This window comes from Enhydra lutris, unplaced genomic scaffold (genome assembly GCF_002288905.1).
Source record: "Enhydra lutris kenyoni isolate GAN:26980312 unplaced genomic scaffold, ASM228890v2 scaffoldscaffold48, whole genome shotgun sequence".
NCBI classification, from domain to species: domain Eukaryota; kingdom Metazoa; phylum Chordata; class Mammalia; order Carnivora; family Mustelidae; genus Enhydra; species Enhydra lutris.
The window spans coordinates 13,267,956-13,285,404 of record NW_019154132.1 but is presented as its reverse complement, the minus strand read 5'-3'; the positions used below and the strand labels follow the sequence as shown (position 1 = coordinate 13,285,404).

The following is a 17,449-nucleotide window of genomic DNA, read 5'->3' as shown; positions in this document are numbered from 1 at the left end:
GTGTCCACGTGTGTCCTTGGAACACGGTGGTGTCAGACATAGTCTATGGACTTCTTCGCTTCCCCACAAACTCTGAGCTGCTTTGACACCACTGACTGCCTCTCTCTTCTTGAAGCACCCACTGAGCTTCTCTAATTCGGGGACTGCTCTGTGTGGCCCCTCTCTCGTGGGACCCTGATGGCCCTCTGCACTCCTTCCTCCCCTCCTTCACCTTTAAGGCGGCAATGCCCACCCCTACCTCCATAGGCTGGAGGGCAGCAGAGGAGAGAAAACATCCCACACGTTGTCAGCCTAATGCACTTAATAGGGCAGGAAAGGTTCACTAACCCTTCATTAACAAGAAGCTACCTCCTAAATTTGGAATTCACGTACTGAAGTAACTATTTACAGTGGCCTTCGTTCAGACATCAAAAGTCTAGCAAGCACTTCCATGTGCCAGAGTTCTGGGAGCTGGGGACAGAGCAACGGATAAAACAGACAGAACCTTCCACATTCCAATCCTAGGGATTTCCTAGGCCAGGGGTTGGGGGGAAGCAGAGTGCCTAAGGCCAAAAGTACATTCTGGGCCCAGGATGGTGGGTGGTGGCTCCGTCTGTTAAAATGGATTGAATGGTACACTTCAAAGTGGTGAGTTTTATTGTACGTACAGTTAACCCTTGAACGATGTGGGGCTTAAGGGCACCGACCTCTGTGCGGTCAAAAATCTTTTGTGTACCGGGGCGCCTGGGTGGCTCAGTGGGTTGAGCTGCTGCCTTCGGCTCAGGTCATAATCTCAGGGTCCTGGGATCAAGCCCCACGTCAGGCTCCTTGCTCAGTGGGGAGCCTGCTTCTCTCTCTGCCTCTGCCTGCCTCTCTGCCTGCTTGTGATCTCTGTCTCTCTCTCTGTCAAATAAATAAATAAATAAAATCCTAAAAAAAAAAAAAACCTTGTGTATACTTTTTGATTCTCCAACTTTACTATGAATAACCTCCTGTCAACAGAAAGCCTTACCGAGAACAGAAACCGTCAAAGAGCACGTATTTTGTATGTCATATGTAAAAGATTCTATATTCTTACGATAGAGCACACTAGAAAAAATGTCATGAAAATCCTAAGAGAACACACATGGACGGTGCTGTCCAGTAGGGATCGACCCCAAAAGCACAGTGTCCCTTTACAGCAGGAACCATCTGTCAGTGCCTACATCAATATTCTTATACAGGATACAAAACACTGTAGACGTTATACATATTACTAACAGCAGACATCAAAACAAATAAAAGATAAGGTGAAAAAAATTCCTACGTATCTATGTGTGAAAATTCACATGCTGCTAACGAAGAGGCTGGCTTTCTGGTACCTGGTACAGTGGGTAACCTCGCTTCAAGGCAGCTTGTCTTGTACGCCCGTGAACGGTTACGGTATCTTTACGGCATATTCGGTATTATGGTCATATTTGTCATGCGGTATTAGAAACACTGTTACAGTTTTTTAAAAACCACCTACCTGTGATGATGGGTTGATACAGTTTCTCCATTTGGGAGAAAGAGAGGTTGACTGCACTGTAGCGTAATTCTTTGAATGCAAAGTCATAGAACAGTAAGAAAAGGGACACATTATTAATTTTATATTAAATATTATTCGCTTTACGCCTGTGTGAGGGTAAGCTGGCTGCTTCCGTCCAAGTCTTGCTTGTGACATACACAATGCGTTCTTAGGTGATGCCGGTGATGGGGATGACACGGCTTCTTGCCAGACGGCTGTTAGAGTCTCACGTTTACGCACACGCACGCACAACGGACCAGCGTATCAAGTATATGGCACGATCCTTATTTATGACTCATGAAGTGGACCAGCACGGAGTCTTCAGCCCTGCTGCCTTCACGCTGAGAGGGCTGAGGAGGACGAAGGGCTGGTCTTGCTGTCCCGTGGGCGGCAGACGCAGAGGAGGTGGGAGGGGAGGCAGGCACACTGAGCATAACTTTACAGAAATACACTGAAACTTCGGTCCAGCTTCTTTGCCGTCTCCTTTCTCTGAAAATGGTTCCATATGGTACCAAGCCTTCTTCCACCATTTGCCTTAGTGTCAGTGCCTGAGCCCATGTCAGAAAAGAAGTCAGAAGTCATCCTAGATTGTTGGAACCCTTCTGCCAGGCCATCTACTGTCCCTTTGTCTTCTGCGCAGCTTCCAAGTCCTCCCCGCTCTGTCTGGCACTGGTTCAGAAGCTATCGTCTTCATCAAGTCATCTTCTGTTCATTCCCCTGCCGTGGTGTCTGCTAGCACTTGAATTTCTCCAAGATCTAAATCTTTTTTCTTTTTTTAAAGATTTATTTATTCTAGAGAGACAGAGAGGGAGCCTGTGCATGTGGGGGGGGAGGAGCAGAGGGACGGAATCTCAAGCGGACCCCCCACTGAACGTGGAGCCCAATGCGGGGCTCGATCTCATCACCCTGAGATCACGACCTGAGCTGAAACCACGAGTCGGATGCTTCACTGATTCAGCCGCCCAGGTGCTCCCAAGGCCCCAATCTTAAAGCCCTTAGTCCCCCACCTTTTCTGCCACACCCACGGTCTTTCTCATGGCTTCCTTGATTGCCTGTGTTGTAAATCCTGAGAAGTCACGCACAACATCGGGAAGCAGTTTTCTCCTACAGGAATTTGTTGTTCTGGGCTTTACGGTTTTAGCAGCTTTGTCTCTAACAACAATTGCATCTTTACTGGTGTAATCCGTGCAGACTTTCACGATGTTCTCTCTGCCGGGTTTCCCTTCCACAGCACTGGCAATCCTTTCCCTTAGAGCACTGTGTGTCATGAGCCTTAGCAGTCCTTATGACCCCCTGAATTATAGGCTGAATTAGAGACAATGTGTTTGAGGGGCAAGTAGACCAGTTTGACAACTTCAATGTTGAACTCCTGGGCTTCTGGGTGGCCGGGGGCGTCGTCCAATTTCAAAGGAATGTTAAAAGGCAGTCCCCTTACTGGCAAGGTACTTCATCGACAGGACCCACCCAGAAACAGGATTCTTGCAGTCCAGGCCTTCTTGTACAATCAAAGGATTAGTGGCTGGTATTTCTCTTTTCCCTTCAAAACTCGGGGGTTATCAGCTTTATAGATAAGGGCCGCCCGATCAGAAACCAGAGTGCATTTCTATCAAACCGCAGAATTGGCCTTTCCCTTCTTGCTTTAAATCCCAGCCATCACTTCTGTTTCTTACTAATCAACATCCTTTGTAGCATTTTCTCCCCCAGAATGGGGCACCTGTGTCTGTATTAAAACCCTGTTCAGGCAGACACACTCTCTCCAAAGCGATCTTCTTAATGGTACCTGGGAACTGATCTGCTGCCTCTTGGTTGGTAGAAGCTACTTCTATTATTATTATTATTATTTTTTTTTTTTAATCCAAACCTCTTTCTAAGATTATCCAACCATCTTTTGCTGGCCCTGAATTCTCCAGCTTTAGATCCTCTACCTTCTTTCTGCTGTAAGTTCGCTCTTTCTCAAATCACCTTAGAGTCTGTGGGTGTACCTTTCTTATAGCAATCCCGAACCAGCATCAAAGCTGCATTTTCAGGATGAGATAAAAATGCATTTCACGGGGCGCCTGGGTGGCTCAGTGTGTTAGGCCTCTGCCTTCGGCTCAGGTCATGATCTCAGGGTCCTGGGATCGAGCCCCGCATCGGGCTCTCTGCTCATGAGGGAGCCGGCTTCCCTTCTCTCTCTGCCTGCCTCTCTGCCTGCTTGTGATCTCTCTCTCTGTCAAATAAGTAAATTTTTTAAAAAATGCATTTCACAATATGGTGAGTGCTGTGAAGTGTGTAAGCCTAAATATTCACAGACCATTTACCTCTGGGGCAAATAATAAATTATATGTTAATAAAAATAATTAATAAAGAACTTTTTTAAATGGCAGGTCATTGCACCTGCTGGTATAGCTATGGCAATGACTTCATGAATTTGCTTTTCTTTTTTTTTCCAATGAACCTTACTGGATTCATTTATCTTGAAGTGGTGGGCAACCACAGCCGCAGACCCCAACCCACAGGTCACATCAAGCAATTCAACCTTTTCTTGTGATGTCATGACTCTCCTCTGCTTCTTAGGAGCGTTTCCTACATCACTACTGGCACTTTGCAGGGCCCTCCCCACGGTATGATTCAGGGTTGACCGTATTGCACTATCCACAATGGAAAAATAAATGAGAACCCCAAGAGATCACTCTTTCCTACAATACGAAATTTACTGGAGGGACAAACAGCTCACATGGAGATGACAAGTGTCACACCGTATTTTAAGCAGAGACCAGCAACATTTGAGCTCAGCGCAGCAGCAACTGGAGGCAGCTATGGAACCATTCCGGTAGTTCGGTTTATGTAATTATGATTTAACACCGCATCATGACATTTGTTTCCATGTCTCTAGCCTTGGAATGATACCACTGTGTGCATAAGTTTTGATAAATTTTAACTTTCTGCAATAAATCTGTAAGGCAGTAAATGATAAAAACAGACTAGTATCTACATATATTTCACGCATTTGTGACATACCTTTTTCTTAGATTTTTAGATAGTTCAAGGTTACACAGCTCATTTGTGAGTTTTTTCAAACTGTTTCAAATCTCTTTAAAAAGTTTTGTAATATATATAGAAAAAAACTCCATGTGTCAGTGGACCCACACAATTCACACCTGTGCTGTTCAAGGGTCAACTGCATATTATACCTCAATACAAACTGAATTTTATTTATTTTACTTGTTTGCCTTAATACAAACTGAATTTTTAAAAAGTCCATGCCCGGGGCACCTGGGTGGCTCAGTGGGTTAAGCCTCTGCCTTTGGCTCAGGTCATAATCCCAGGGTCCTGGGATCGAGCCCTGCATTGGGCTTTCCGCTCAGCAGGGAGCCTGCTTCTCCCTCTCTCTGTCTCTACCTGCCTCTCTGCCTACTTGTGATCTCTGTCTGTCAAATAAATAAATAAAATCTTTAAAAAAAAAAAATAAAAATAAATAAAAAGTCCATGCCCATAGAGGTTTCATTCTAATGGCCTTCATATAAAGTTCTAAATGTGAAACCCTAAGCCTCAACAGTGCATCTGTGGTTTTATTTATTTAAATTTATTTATTTATTTATTTATTTTTAAAAGATTTTATTTATTTATTTGACAGGGAGAGAGAGATCACAAGCAGGCAGAGACAGGCAGAGAGAGAGGGGGAGGCAGGCTCCCCACTGAGCAGAGAGCCCGACATGGGGCTCAATCCCAGGACCCTGAGATCATGACCTGAGCCAAAGGCAGAGGCTTAACCCACTGAGCCACCCAGGCACCCCTCAACTGTGGTTTTAAATATGAGAAGTTCAGGGGTACCTGTGGGGCTCCATTGGTTAAATGTCTGCCCTCGGCTCAGTTCATGGTCTAGGGTCCCGGGACTGAGCCCCACTTAGGGCTTCCTGCTCAGCGGACAGTCTGCTTCTCCCTCTGCCCCTCACCCTGCTCTTGTTCTCTCTCAAATAAATAAATAAAATCTTTTTTAAAAATATGAAAAGTTCACAGAAACTTTAAAAAAAATGTGTAATCCTGGGCGCCTGGGTGGCTCAGTTGGTTAAGCAACTGCCTTCAGCTCAGGTCATGATCCCGGAGTCCCGGGATCGAGTCCCGAGTTGGGCTCCCAGCTCCCTGGGGAGTCTGCTTCTCCCTCTGACCTTCTCCCCTCTCATGCTCTCTCACTCTCTCTCTCTCAAATAAATAAATAAAATGTTTTTAAAAATGTGTAATCCTGACTTCCAATATCTGTAGAAACGTGACGAACTATGCTAACCAAGATTTATCTGACTCTACTTTAATTACTAGAAGAAATTTAAATTGTTATGTGAATAAATACAATCTATACAGATCTAGAAAGTAAGGAAAGTGGCTGCTTTGCTTACATCTGAGACCTTGATCATACACACTTTGTACTGGTGCCTAAGTAACCAAGACGGGAGAGTCATGGTTAATTTCGGAACTTTGCCCCCCACGACATGCTTCGGGCCCCAAGTCAGGCTCTGCCATGGATTCATTCAGAAGAACCCCAGGGTGTTCCGGAAACATGGCTCACCTGAGCTTGCCATCTTCTCCAGTAGCCCCCGGCTCCTCGGAAAGTCGGGACTCCGCTCTCAGCACTAACGCCAGCCCCTGAAAGGATGACTATGTGCTTTGCTTTCACAAAAAGCTTCCGAAAATCAGCCATATCTAAAGAGAGAATAAAATCTTCCTAAGTCCCGTGTACCATGTGGACATTTATATCCTATATCAGTTGTTCCTTTTTTGACATGACCTTCCATGAAATGATACTCTAGGATCCCCAAATAAAAATCATTGCTGTACCAGGGGCACCTGGGTGGTTCAGTTATTTGAGTGTCTGACTCTTGATTTCGGCTCAGGTCATGATCTCTGGGTCGAGAGATCAAGACCTGCAACAGGCTCCACACTGAGCATGGCATCTGCTTGAGATTCTCTCTCTCTCCCTAAAATAAATACATCTTTAAAAAAATAATAAAATAGATACAAATCTTAAAAAAAAAATCATCCCTGTACCATGAAGATGCCATCCCTGGGCCTGATGGACGACTGTGTAGCATCTTAAAGAAGCAGGACACACGCCATTGGCTTTGACACTCAGCTCCACCTCTCGTCCATCCACCGTGAGAAGTGATGGAAATGACTGGCCCTTTGCTTTCCTGTCTGTTTGATGTGCTCGATAGAGTTTTCCCGAGAACAGGCTGCTACAAAGATTTTTAAAAGCTAATGAATGGGAAAGCATCTTCTTCCTGACAGTAAAAACAAGCTACTGTGGGGGGATGGGGGCAGGGGCCAGTTAACCTCATGCCCAGTGGACTCCAAAACCTTCCCTTCCTTCCCAAATCCTGTTCCCTTTGGGGATCTTGCTAATTTCCGCTTCCTTTGGCATCATTACAAGGTGAGAGTGAGAACCCCTCCCCCGTGAACAGATGCTCTGCTCCAAACCTGGACATGTAACCTTCTCCTTATAACTCAAGTAAGAGTTGGACCCTTCAACAAGACGTCACCAGAGACTTGGGGTAACAGAAGAGAGTTGAACACAGAGAATACAGTGACGGCAGGTAATGATGGTTGCAGACTGTGGCTGGCTCCCTGGGATGGAGCGCCTAGTTCTGCATCTGCGGGCATTGTCCCACTCGCTCTCTAGCCATCAGGGGCAGCAACCACCATTTAGTGAGGGCTCCCTGTGCCGCAGGCTCTGCGCCAAGCACTATACTCCATAGTATAATGTAGAATCTGCCCCTGCAACCAGTGTCCTCATCCCTGGTTCAGAATGAGGAGCTAGACTTGGAAATGCCATTGTTCCTCCCGGACAGAGATTCGGGTAGGCCAAGGCATGTGGCTGAGCGACACCCTTCTTTCCCAGGCACTGTGGCTCTGCAGGCCCTCATTTGGGGGCTACGTAAGTGCTATGGCCCCAGCAGGGCAGGCCCAAGAGTACAGAGCTGAGTATAGCTGCCAGGAGAAGAGACTCCCTCTTCTGCTCTCCTCTGGGAGAAGCAAATGCCGAAGTGGTGTTGCCCGTGGCCCTGACACAGACATCCTCTAACCTATGCTAATGCACTGCAGATTTTGGCAAAAATACGAGTGATTCTTCAGCTGATGCAGCAGGTTTTCAGGTCCCCCCCAACCCCGGAGGCAATGGCAACCAAGGAGAATCCCCAGAATGAATGAGCATCCCGAGAGATGGAACCCAGGACAGGCAGGATGGAAAACAGGAGAGAGAGCGGGATGGGGGCGGAGGGATGATGAACTCAGATATAAACGAGAACGTGACTTCACCTGTATCCTGAGCTGGTAAGACAGATCCTGTCAGTCTCCCAGGAGACCTCCTCCCTTCTGAGGCCTCATCCTTGTAAGCTCAGAGTCACTTCCATGACTGGCCCATGACTGTGAATCTTAATAAAGGCCCCACCCCTTCTCCCCTTCCCCTCCTGTCTGGCTGCTGGTGAGAAGGCACAGGGAGTAAAAGCAGACTCTGAGAGACAAAGAAGCAGAGGCTCCAACTCCCTCTCCCACCACATTCTTGAAGCTCCCTGGGATCAGGATTCCGGCAGTGTAAGTCCTAAAGGACTGAAGATGGGTGCAGGCACACTACACCCTTGTCCTTGGGCCATAACTAGCCCAACCATGTGCCAGCCATGGCAAAGCTCCGCCCATGCTTACATCCCCTTTGGAGATAGGCCAGTGTGATAAGTGAGGCACACTAAAGCTGTCCCACCAGGAAGAATTTGAAAAAAGAAACCCAGTCTGGGCGGATTGGAGTGTGCAGTCTGATCGAATCTCCTGAAAGGACAAGATGCTTAATAAGAAAAGGTACAAGTACTTGACCAGGGACTACGTGTGTGTCTCCTGGCTTCAAACCCTACAAATGTCCTTAAGGACTTTGAAGTTCACCTATAAAGCTTTCCCTAGCCCTAACCATCTTTTTTTTTTTTTTTTTTTTTAATCTGAAATGTAAACTCCATCATCCTACTGAGGAATAGGTCCTAGGTCAAAGTGACCTGTATTAAGATCTCACTCTATACAACTTCTAGAAACAAAAAGGTCAACTCAGGTTTGGTTCTTGGAAAATGGGTTGTAAATATAATAATGTTAATGTGGTAGAAAATCTTTAAGAAGGGGGTGGGGAGAAGAAGAAAAGAAGAAAAGAAAAAAAGGCATTTCCCAACTACTAAGCGAAAACACCCATATGTATTATAGTTTTAAACCCAGACGGCCCGCTCTGGGTGGAAGTCAGGCACACACTTAGCCTCGAACAGCCTGCCCTGTTCTCCACAGCCAGGAACACCAAGGGATTTGGTTGTTTGTCATCCCTGAGCTTGGGCAAAATGGAAGGAGGAGCTGCTACGTCTTGAGCACAATTGCGGTATTAGAAAAAGTTATCCAGGGGCGCCTGGGTGGCTCAGTGGGTTAAAGGCTCTGCTTTCGGCTCAGGTCATGATCCCAGGGTCCTAGGATCAAGCCCCACATCGGGCTCTCTGCTTAGCAGGGAGTCTGCTTCCTCCTCTCTCTCTCTCTGCCTGCCTCTCTGACTACTTGTGATCTCTGTCAAATAAATAAATAAAATCTTTAAAAAAAATTTTTTTTAAAAAGAAAAGAAAAAGAAAAAGTTATCCAGAAGTTGAAAAAGAGATGAGCTTGGCCTTTCAATGCCATCGTAAAGCACGTCTCATAGGCCCACGGTAGATCCTTTATTATACAAATCTGTTAGGCTCTGTATTCACTACAGACTAAGGGCCCAGGTAGAGACAGGAATAGTATCCGCACAGTAGAACATTAACTCTGTATTACCCTTTAGGACAAACTCCAGCTCTCCCCTCTTGCTGAGAGGGGAGGGCTTTAAAAGACAAATCCAGGGGCACCTGGGTGGCTCAGAGGGTTAAGCGTCTGCCTTCAGCTCAGGTCATGATCTCCAGGTCCTGGAGGCAGCCCTGCTCAGCCGGAAGCCTGCTTTTCCCTCTCCCTCTGCTCTCTGTCTCTGTCTCTGTCTCTCAAATGAATAAATAAAATCTTTAAGAAAATAATAATAAAAAAAGACAAATCCCATGTGAGAAGCTTGAATGCAAATATTCTGGGAGAAGCAATAAAATGTTTCCAAAGGACTTCAACTTGACCACAGAGAGATGATCTCAGACCTATCCTGCAAGGGGTTTGCCTGAGGGGAGAACACCAGTGTGGCTTTCTCTAAAATCTTGCCCAGGACCCACTCCGCTATCCACATTCCCCCTCAAAGTACAAGAACTCTCAGGTTCTTCACATTCTACCAGAGACTAGGGGTGGCAGGCTGAGGAAGACCTACTTGAACTTGGTCGAGCCATTGTTGGGCAAATCCGGGTTCCAGAGGAGGCTGGAGACTTCAGTCCACAGTACAGCCCGGAAAGTAATCGGCGGGGAAGGATCTGAAGAGGTTGCATCAGGTTTTCTTTGTGGCACTAATTCCTGAGTTGGGCTTTAGGAAAAAACCACAGAAACAAACAGAATCAGCTTGTAGTTGTACATATATATGTAAGGATGCCCTTTACAAAAATCATGAGTAACAGATAGGGATGGTATTCCTCTTCTAAACCAACGGTTTCCCAGGCGCCCTGGGGCAGTGGTTCTCAAACTCTGGTCCCCACACCACCAGCAGCCTTGGTTGGCAACCCCTGAGATCTTGTTAGAAATGCAAGGTCAGGGGCTCTACCCCAAACCCACTGAATTAGAAACTTTGCAGCTGGGGCCCACGTCTGTCCCCATTGATTCTGATGAATGCTCAAGTTTGGGAAACACAACCTTACAGGCTGGGGAAGGCGTGAGATGCGAAAAATCACTTGAAAAACGAGTTCTGCTACTTCTTAAAAGGTATGAAAAAGGTAAGAAAAAGGTATGTCTTCTCAATTTTTGGCCAAAATACAGTTTCTATGAGAATGTAAATTCTGAAAACGGAGCCGGGCAGAGAAGACATGTCTGTCCTAGGACAACAAATAAGATCTAGAAGACATCAAGTCAAAGGAACCTGTAACTTCAAGCACATTTAGTAAATTTTGATCCATCCCTGAGGAATTTTATGAAAGAAAAACCGTCAATATTTGGATCAGTGACACCAACAGGGTAATTGGCAGGGCTGACTTCTATCTGGTGGGTAAATTGTTGTAAGAACTCAGAATTAAAGGTCTGTAGATCTAGAAAACAGAAAAATAACACATTTACCAAAAATTTACAATCATGTCTGTCAAAATCTACAGAACACCACACTAAAAAAGGGTTAATTTTCCTGCATGTGAAGTGTAAGATCGTTTAAAAAATAAAATGGGCAAAAAAAAAAAAATTTTTTTTTTTTAAATGGGCATAGGGTTTCAGTTCTGTGAGATGAGAGTTCTGGAGATTAGTTATGCAACAATGTGAATGTACTTAACACTACAGAACTGTCCCCCTAAAAATCATAAATTTTTAGGTTATGTATATTTTACTACTATTAAAAAAAAAAACAAATGAACAAAGTGATTCAATGTGATTTGCTGGCTAATTTCAGTATTTATAAGCAGACAGCTCACTGACTTCAGAAGTGACGGCAGGTATCCACAGGGTAGAGGATATTGAGAGAAGTTAAAATAAATGTCTGGAAGACAAGGCTGAAAAACCTGTTATGAAAAAAAATTAAAAATGAAAAATAAATAAAACAAAAAATTTTTAAAAAGCCTATTAGTGACAAGTCAGGTTCACTCCACAAATCATTCCACTGTGCAGATGTCACATGTTTAAAATAAAAAAAATAAAGACCTTCTCTCTAACCTTTAATTTTTTCACTTTTTTTTTTTCTTTAATGAAGCTCTACGCCCAGCATAGGGCTTGAAAATACAACCCCAAGATCAAGAATTGCATGCTCTACTGAGTGACCCAGCCAGGCATCCAAAGACATTCTCTAGAACCTTGACAGTCATTTCCAGAATAAAAGTTGAGGGGGGAAAAGCCAGATGCAAACCGTGTTTTGTAAGAGAAAGGGAAGGAGGTAGAAGTATATACCATAGTACTTATCTGCATTTGCATTAAAAAGGGGGGGAATTCCCAATTAATTAGTAAAAAGAGTTGAAGGTGGGGTGGGAAATAGGATGTTAGAGACTTGAGAAGCAGCAGAGATTTTCAATACATGCGTTTGTACGTTGTTTACAGCATCCGCGTTCTCCAGCTAAAGACCACAAACACACCTGTGGTCGTGGTCGAGCAAGTTGCAAGGACAGAGAACCGCAGTATGAAGACGTGCAGGGTGTCAGAACAGTGACAGAAAGGATTTATTACAGGATCGGGGCTTGGGTTAGCAAGGTGAGCGAGATTTCCTGGGGGCCAGGCTTCCTTATGGACTGCAAGCCGTCAGGAGACAGGATACCTTGGTTATCCCAGCGTGTCTTACCTAAAAAGTACAATGAGTAAAACAGGGTTTGAGTTGGGTTCGAGAGCAGCAGTCGCTCCTCGCCAGGAGAGGAGGATGTTTTTGTCATTTATTGTGGTTTAGAAAATGTTCTTGTTTTTGTCTGGGTTCAGACCTAATTACGGAGTTGTCTTGTTTTTACGCTGATTCACTGTGGTCATGGGGGGAGCCTTGTCTGATGTCGGTGTCCTGTGAACACTATGTTCAACAGAACACCAGGGTCCACGGCATAGCACCAGGACAGAAAATACGGAAGCAAACCACACGTTCATCGACTTATAAAGGGGTTAAAGAAAAAACACACACACACACACACAAAAGAACTGTGGTTCATCCATACGACAAAATACTATTCCATAATGAAAAGAGCAAACTGCGAATACACACAAAAACATGGGTGAATTTTTAAAGTATTATGCAATAGTAACTTGAAAGAAGAAAAACCTAGCAGACCCTACCTTAACTGAGCGATCAAAATGAACATCACCAGTAATAAGACACACTGACTTCCTCTACTTCCTTAGAGGATACAGTGCGAAGGGCAAAACCTCACTTCTGTATTCTCCCCCAAAATGTATTAGTTCTACTAAGAATACATCAGAGAAACTCCAATTGAGGAAGCATTCTCCAGCAAAATTGGCCAGTACTCTTAAAAAAAAAGTTACCAAGTTTATGAAAAATAAAGACTGGGCACTTGTCCCAGGTTGCGGACTAAAGAGATATGACAAGGAAATGCACTGTGGGATCTGGATTGGATACAAGACATGAAAAGGGACACTAGTGGGAGAAGTGGCAAAATTTGAATGAAACCTGCAAATTAGGGTACAGTACTGAGTAGCGAATAGTCTATGTCAATAGTCGGTGTCAATGTCCTGGTTTAGATCCTTGTTTTCTAGATTGGTAAGATCTTAATCTTAGGGGAAACTGGATGAATAGTATACGGGAACTCTGTGTACTCTTTTTGCAACATTTCTGTAAACCAAAAATTATTTCAAAGCAGTAAGAAATAAAGAAAAGCATTATGCTAAACAAAAGAAGCCAGAACCAAATACCCACACATATTTAAGACCATTTATATAATATTATGAAAGAGCAAAACTATAGGTACAGGAATCACATCCAGAAATCATATCCATGGTTTCCCGGGACTAGGAGAGGGGCGAGGCAGGGAGGGCCAGGGAACTTTTTCAGGCAGTGGAAAATCCTGTGTTGTTATTTTGTGGTGTTTTCAAAAACTCATGGAACTGTATAAAAAGAAGGGTGAAATTTCATAACACCTAGGTTGTATTTCAGTAAACCTCACGTAAAAACAAGAAGCAAGCATGTTGACAAATTTTCATCAATATTTGTCTCTGCTGTAATCAAAAAGACTAGATAAGAAGTTTGGAATTGGGAAAAAGAGAGTAGGTTAGGAAAAAAACGTTATAGTTCTGGTTTCCAGAACAACCTTGTGGGACAAGACCCTCTGGCTGCCAGGAGGCTCTCTGCAGAGAAGGAACGCAGGTCAGAGCCAAAGGGAAGACCAAAAAAGGCCCCTAGCTGACTGGCTGCTGAGGGAGCAGGTGAGCTGACTTGCGGGGCAGCCTGCAGACCACAAAGGGATTGTTGGACCATCACAAAGATCACCTCAGTGCCCTTTTGAAAGGATGCATGGGGAAAATGGCTTGGCATGATTTTCAACCAGCATGGGCATCACAGGCTTTTGACAAACTTCAATTTATCTGGAAAAACTAATTATTTGAAACACCTTGGTAAGGAACAAGAGAGGTATTATGACAGTTTATTTTTTTTTAATTATGGGAAATTTTTAATATATACAAAAATAGACCGGCATAGTGAACTCTTAGGCTCCCATCACCTGGTTTCAGTAATCAAGAAAAGATGCATTTGAGGACCTCAGATCCATCTGAGGCTTTAAGATACTGTCATAGAGGATCATTGTTAAACTTGCACATCTTGATAAAAACTGGGAAAACTGAAGTTCCCAATACTGCCTAACTAGACCAAAACCTTCTTACATACTGCTTGAAATTATTTATGCAATCATTTTTAGCTTAATATATGTCTTTAGCTATTTCTCTCACAGATGAAGATGTCTGATTCCATTGCTGCTTTCTAGTACTTATATTTGGAGACATCAATTTGTTCCAGAAAATTCTTTTCTTCTTCTGTAGGTTTTTAAACGTTTGCAAACATTCCTACTTCCTGTCAAAGGCTTCTAGATAACTCCTGAATAAACTGCCGTATTTTTTTCAGACAGGAAGGCAGGATTTTAAAAGTCATTAAGAACTTTAAAGAATTTAAGGAATCAAAATCCCATCAACAGAGGCATCAACAAAAAGCAGCTAGAGATACTGCTCTTTGTCTAAATTTTTCTGCAAGAGGTCTCAATGATGGGTCTTCTACTGAATTGCTATGAAATGAAGACAAATCTTCATTCTGTTTTGAGCATGAATATTGAATTTGTTGCTAATTATGAACAGTTGTGAAAAATTTGAGAATACTGGAGTGCCGAGCTGGCTCAGTCAGTAGAGTAGGCAACTCTGGATCTTGGGGTTGACAGCTTGAGCCCCACGATGGGTACAGAAATTACTTAATAAAATCGTTAGAAAATTAAAAAAAAAAAACTTAGGAATATTAGGGAATTTTTAATTGTATGATTGACCAGATTAGGATATATTATCTGGATAAAATGTTACTAATTTTTCACCTAAGTTTTTCTATTCAAATGTTTTCATTATTGAGTAATAAAATTACTTCCACCCTGACACTGAACTCAAAATAATAAAGCAGGAAAAAGTTTTACTTGCTCATGTTTCAACATTTCCAAAAATCAGTAGTTTCTAGATTCTCTGCCTAGGAAATGCAATAGCCAAGTACTTCTTGGGAAAACAGCTTTAGTTCTCATCTCATGGTGAATTATGTCTAATGACACACATGTATTATATAGATGCATGTATCCATACACTCATGGACTATATAACAATTAAAATGCTTTCTAAACATTCATTATTTGTATTTCAAATCTTTTATCATACTAACTTATTATTTGTAGAATCTAAGTTTCTCGTGTCTATCAGAATCAGAAAATTTCTGGTCTCACAAAACCATTCTATTTCCTGTTTTATTAGTGAACATTTCACATGATTTTTTTTTTAAAGGATGTGGGAAATGTTTTGCTAAATTTCCCATTAATTTAAAAGATGTTATGCAAGTCCTTCATTGAATGTGCAAAGTAGAGATTAAATACTTTCAAAAATGTTTGGGGCACTTGGGTGGCTCAGTTGGTTAAGGGTCTGCCTTTGGCTCAGGTCATGATCTCAGGGTCCTGGGATGGAGCCCCACGTAGGGCTCCCTGCTCAGCGGGGAGTCTGGTTCTCCCTCTCCCTCTGTGCTACTAAACAAATAAAATATTTAAAAAAATAATAAAAAAATAAATAAATACAAAACGTTTACATGTTTTTGAACAGTGCCACCTAAAATGCACTCTCAAGTTCAGAAATGCTCAGAACATAAGACTATTTTCAAGATGTTCCCACAAAGTATTTACTGGAAGCATCTTCTGTGCCAAATTTGCTTTTCTAAGGGGGTCAGGGTGACCAGTGGTTCTACCTTCCACAAGCTTACAACCCTGTTCAAGTGGAAAAGCAAATTCCTCTGGCAGTACATTCACCACTCTGGGTGAATGACAGTCCCCTGTTAACCAGACTTTTGAAATCACCTACTGAATTAGAAAAAAAAAGGAAAATGTCTGTATGTTCCCTGTGGCACCCTACCAATTCTGAAAAACACAGTAAATGAAATGAAAGGTTGTATCAGAAACTTGAGATTAAAAAAAAAAAAAAAACTTCAGGAAAACCAGTGATTTAAAACAGGAAGTGCAAAAACTTACACAAATAAATACTTTTTTAACTCCCTCTGAGCTAAGTTAGTGCTCTGTACCCGTTCCTGGCTATGAAAGCTCACACACTCCTCTCTGCCCTCGTCAAGGTTACCAGAGACCAAGGTCCACCCTGCCAAACCCAGTGGTCGTCTGGATCCTCCTCCTCGGCCATGTCCAGCCTCTGACCCCTTTGATCATCTCTCCAGCAAACATTTCCTTCTTCTGGTTTCCCAAAACCACGCTTTCCAGGTTTTCCTCCTCCTTCCCTGGGTCTCCCATCCTCCCAGGCTCCAGACTGCAATCCCCCCTCCAATGCCCAAAAAACGGCTCCCACCTCACTCCGCCACGCCTGGGCTCCGGAACTCTCCCCACACCTTCTCCCCGCAAAGCCTTAGGCATCTTCTCCTTGAACCTGACCTCTCCCTCTCACAGCTCACACTCTGGCCAGACTCGTCGGCAAGTCCTTTCAACTCGGTCCCTGTTCCGACCCCTCCTCCCAAGCCCGCAGCCACCAGCCCGGCCACCATCATCTGCCCCCCGGGCTGCTGCCAGTACCCACACTGGCTCCACTCAGACGGGACGCTCCGCTCAGAGCCCTCCCGCGGCTCCCCCTTCACAGCGGCCTACCAGGCCCACCTGCTCCGGCCGCGTGACTTTGAACCTCGCTTCCTGCCCCCTCCCTCGTCTCTCGGGCTGCAGCTGCCCGCAGGCTATGCTCGGAGAACACCCGGGCTCGGGGCTCCGCACGTGCCGCTACCCAGCCCGGGGAGACTCGACTGGGGGCGCGGGTAATTCCCGCAGAAGCGGGGTCCGCTCCCCTGCCCCTCGCTCTCCCACCCGTCAAGGACCCCGGAAGGGGGGAACGCGCATGCGCCGGCCGGCCCCGCCTCCGCCCCGCCCCCTTCCGCGGAGGTCCCGGGGCTTACGGCTTCCGCGCACTGGCTGAAGCCGAGGAAGGCAGCCGAGCCCCGGGTGCTCGCGGAGACTCACCTGCAGGAGGCGGGACGGCGGCGGCACTGGCGCGGGGGCGGGCAGTGAGGGCGGAGGGGAGGAGCGGGGACGCGGTGGGCCGGCACACCTGCCCCCTGCAGCGGCCCTTGCCGGAGACTCAGCCCCGCGGGGCTCGCGAGCCCCCTTTCTGTGCCCCAGCGATGGTCTCTTTGCGGGACAGCGGAGGGACAGCGGAGCCGGGCAGGGGGCGGTGTCTTGCTGCGTCTTTGTGAGCATCCCCTATATGTCGTGAATGTTTACCTGCTCCGCACAGGATTGCACACCCTCAGGACACAGCGTTTCAAATATTGGGGCAGCTCTCCCTAACACGCTGTTTCTAGGGATGGTTCGTTGGGTTCCCAGGCACCACCACTGCGATCGTTACCTGCGTGTCCGAAGGGAACAGTTTGAGGGTCTCTAGGATTCGGTGACCCATGTGGCTCCACGTGTCTGAATCCCCTTAAAATCGCTCATCTTTCTCAGTTTTGATTCAGGCTTGCCACCTGCCCTTCTTTTCCTGCAGTGGAATTGCTCATGGGTGTGCCCATGGATCTGAACGGGAGAAACTCTGAGAACTTGGGAGCAAAAAATGTTTTCTTGACATTTGTTTTCCCCGTCTCAAACCTTCCTAGTCTGG

The 17,449-nt window shown here is 45.0% G+C and overlaps 1 protein-coding gene across 4 annotated transcripts in view; it reads right to left on the bottom strand.

Moving 5' to 3' along the window:
• LOC111156676 (sirtuin 5) overlaps positions 1-16,690 on the bottom strand; it is a 37,979-nt gene extending 21,289 nt beyond the window's left edge. The window contains exons 1-5 of one of the 4 annotated variants that reach the window (XM_022517705.1): positions 16,157-16,621; positions 11,719-11,921; positions 9,834-9,983; positions 6,069-6,202; positions 1,487-1,555 (exon numbers count right to left, since the gene is read on the bottom strand). In XM_022517705.1, the coding sequence (XP_022373413.1) occupies positions 1,487-1,555; positions 6,069-6,202; positions 9,834-9,948 (318 nt within the window). In that variant the 5' untranslated portion in view covers positions 9,949-9,983; positions 11,719-11,921; positions 16,157-16,621. Of the gene's footprint in view, positions 1-1,486; positions 1,556-6,068; positions 6,203-9,833; positions 10,930-11,718; positions 11,922-16,156 lie in introns of those variants that run through there. The other 3 variants (XM_022517707.1, XM_022517709.1, XM_022517706.1) reach the window with 3 other exon arrangements.
• Between the last annotated feature and the right edge of the window lie 759 nt (positions 16,691-17,449).